The sequence below is a fragment of the Arvicola amphibius genome, chromosome 2, assembly GCF_903992535.2.
Source record: "Arvicola amphibius chromosome 2, mArvAmp1.2, whole genome shotgun sequence".
In the NCBI taxonomy this organism is placed as follows: domain Eukaryota; kingdom Metazoa; phylum Chordata; class Mammalia; order Rodentia; family Cricetidae; genus Arvicola; species Arvicola amphibius.
This window is the reverse complement of record NC_052048.2, coordinates 152,549,923-152,553,439: the sequence shown is the minus strand read 5'-3', so window position 1 is coordinate 152,553,439 and position 3,517 is coordinate 152,549,923. Positions and strand designations below refer to the sequence as shown.

The following is a 3,517-nucleotide window of genomic DNA, read 5'->3' as shown; positions in this document are numbered from 1 at the left end:
TTAATCACATAATTTCAACTCCATGAACTTAGGAACGAGAACCTGTATTATCTTCATATTATTAGAGGAGAAAGGGTGCTTTAGAAAAATGGCTGAAACAACCAAAGATGGTCCCACAGCAGAGTGGCTCAGAGTTCCCTGTCTTCTAATCCCGTGCTCATAACTTTCTATTCTGTTACTGGCTAAATTTGCTGTGTTCTCGGATTGTAAAAAAAAAGTCAGAACTGGGTAGGGATGTAGATGGGGTTTGTTAACAATACCCCTATTGATTAAGTGAGGGAGAAAGAGAAAGAAGCAATAAAGTTTCAAAAATAAAAAATATTTATGAATTGTTTCTTGCCAAAATAGATTGCATTTCAAAGTAAGACTTCCTAATGCTATAAGCAAGTGTAATGTTGAGAATAATATATGCTGAATTATAAAGATCTAGATAGAATATGATTAATATTGACAGGAAAGAAAGAAACATAAAACCATTCAGGCAACTCAGAATACACTGTTTCTAAAGAAGGATTCATCGATATTTACTGTTAATTATATGTTAGACCTTATGCTAAATACTTCAAAAACATGAATATATATTATTTAATCTTCATTTTTATTAAAATTTAAAGTTTATAAATTTGAACAACATATGCAAATTTAATTATATAGGAATTTGTAAGATCATTAAAATTTTAAATATTCTAAGAAAATCCCTGACCACCTATGAAATCACACATCCTCCTTTGAGCTCCTTGAAGGGATTTTTGTCCTCTGGAACCCCCTTCACTAGAGGATCCTCTCCAGATCTTTCTTCAATATAATCCCTTACTTCTTCACAACATTTGGAAACCTAAGAGGAAAGAGACAGCGATAACTCAATTGTTTTAAAACAGAATTCTACAGACTCCAGAACTGTTTATTATAATACATTTCTATATGGCATCTTTTAAAAAAATAATGATTCCATCTGCTTTCTGCCAGCACACATATACTTTTCAGGACAGAAAGCAAATCATCTCCATGCTTCCCTACCCATTGTCTCCAGAGGATAGAAACTGACACTTCCATTACTGGTCCCTCATGGACCCTGTGTTGTCAAGGCAGGGAGGACCCAGGGACCAGAGCCCACCTGGAAAAACAAGTGAGGAATTTCACCAAAGTAAGTCTTCTTTCTCTTCCTAAAAGTATAGTGTAAAGATGGAAGAGAATGCACAGCTGCTAAATCTACGGCTTATTATCAGTGTTGGATTGTTGAAAGTGTACAGATGCAATTTTAAATTCAACTACAGTGAGTCTTCATTCCAGTGTACAGCATGTGCTCTCAGAGGTTAGTGACTGTAGCTGTTTTGTTCAGTATATTCCAGGCATCTAGAACTGAGCCTGCACTTAGCTGTCACTCAATAAGCAAATGTGTGCTGAACTCAATTGTAGTTTTCTTATAAAATTGTTCCTCGTTTATTTATACCTTTGTAGTTACAATTTAGAAACAACCAGTCTTCAGTGCTTTATCTATATAGGTAACATGCACAGGTATGTATTCAAACGAGTTCAGTTATTCATGACTTTTAGCCTCAATTTGTTTTATTGTCAATTGGTGCTTTTTATGACAATAATGTAGATGTACTGTAATTTTGAAAGTGCAGTTATGTAAATGATTTAATGCTTTTTCAATAAAATTTTATGCTATAGGTGTATATACACATACATGTGCATCATATACATATATAAATATAATGCATGGAGATGAAGTAGCCATTGAAGGCTACTTTCACCCTGAGGATTCCTCATAATCAGGATTAACACCACGATGAAAGAACCACCAGCACACTCCTTCACCTTTTTAACAGGTAAGGACACACTGAAATGATACTACCTAGAAATGAGGGAACAGGCTCTGACTTTGAACTAGCACAGTTCAATGACTGTAGAAAATAACAGCAAAATGATTTGCCATTGGGGTGAAGCCATGCAATCTGTGCTGTTCCCTTACAACAGCCAGGATAGACTAAAATAGCAAGTGTGTTAGTGGGAAGTGTGTCTGTGTGTAAATCTAGAGCAAAAAAAGAAAGAATCTATACCAGACGACACAGGAGAAGAAAACGAGAGGACAGAAAAGATAGCGAGCTTCCAAAAGCGAAAATCCTAGGAGTAGTGTGGAAAAGTAGGTGGTAGTATATGTCATGTTAAACCCAAATAAAACCTCCCAGCTGATTAATAAACCCCCAAACAACCAAATTGTTGACCAAAAAAATGCTCAGGAACTTGTGAGTAAGATAAGGACTTTAGACTGTCTGCTGTGTGTTCTATTGTGCTTCTTTATTCCAAAAACAGGTTTTGCCTGTATGGAAATAGTAATGGACAGGTGGAGGCAATTATAAAAGAATAAAAATCTTAAATTTATTTGCTTAGGAATAAGGTTTAAGCCGCACATGACTTTTTCACATGTATTCCATATATTTGATATGATATGCTGTTATCACTTGTGGAGAAGTTTTTGCTCTATTGACTTTTGTAAAATTAAGCTACCTAAAGCACATATCTATGCTTCTGGACATTCAGTCAAGGTTTGGTGAAAGCTTCCTGTTCCTTTTTCCTTTCTACTTTATTTAATCAGAGACTCTCGGTCACTATTCTCAAGAGCTATCAGATGCTTTTAGGAGAAACCAGTGAGTTATTTTGGCTGAAATCATCTTTATTTGCAAAGAAAGAATGGAGCATACATATTGCTACTACCAGAGCAGGGCTGGAGAGGATGAGGCCATACTTTAAAATACATCACCAACATAAAATTACTGCATAAAATGAATGAAGAGAAATCCATGAACTCAAAGGAATAGAACCAAATGCCTCACTGTCTTGCTCCATTTGAATGCATGGGTAAAATACAGTATCTGTCTCATAATCTACCCTATTTTCTTCCTGACCTTTTTGTAAAAGTCCAAAAATTTTCTTCGCTAAGCGGTTATACAAAAACAGGCAAAGGGCTGCACTTGGGCAAGGGACAATAGTTTTCCCACACCTTTACTTAGAGTATAACTCTTGAAATAAATTCAGTTCTTATCTTTCTTTATCTCTAATTGTGTTTGTCGCAAACATTTTAATTTGTAAGTACATTTAACTGTTCCAGTATGTACAAAACCAGTAGGAAGACCTGATGCTTTTCCACGCTGTCCCCTCCAGCGAGTAGAGAGAACGCCCGCTTACCATCATTCTCTCCAGCGTCACTTCTTTCTTGAGCTGGTCTACTTCCATCTTCAATTTGTCCTTTTCTGTCAGGTCCTCAATGTTGATCACCGGCATATTCTGTCTGTTATAAAGGTGTAATGTTGGAACACACACCTGAACTAGGCACGAATCACCCACAGGGAGCCCACCCCTCTGCTTTGTACTTACCAGGGAAGCTGTTGTTGGCTTTCTTTTAAGTTGCCTATAGTAACCAGCTTCTCATGAGCGCACACTCTGAACAATGCTCTTTCTGCATGCTAGGCTTGGGATTTAAAACTTCATAATCATCCCTAATATGATTAAGGTT

General features: G+C 36.4%; 1 protein-coding gene across 1 annotated transcript; it reads right to left on the bottom strand.

Annotated features, from left to right (window-relative positions):
* Positions 1 to 706: 706 nt before the first annotated feature.
* Gngt1 (G protein subunit gamma transducin 1) lies at positions 707 to 3,285 on the bottom strand. The gene is made up of 2 exons (XM_038320691.1): positions 3,190 to 3,285; positions 707 to 835 (listed from the first exon to the last, which is right to left on the bottom strand). The coding sequence occupies exons 1-2, from the start codon at positions 3,283 to 3,285 to the stop codon at positions 707 to 709; spliced, it is 225 nt and encodes a 74-aa protein (XP_038176619.1).
* Between the last annotated feature and the right edge of the window lie 232 nt (positions 3,286 to 3,517).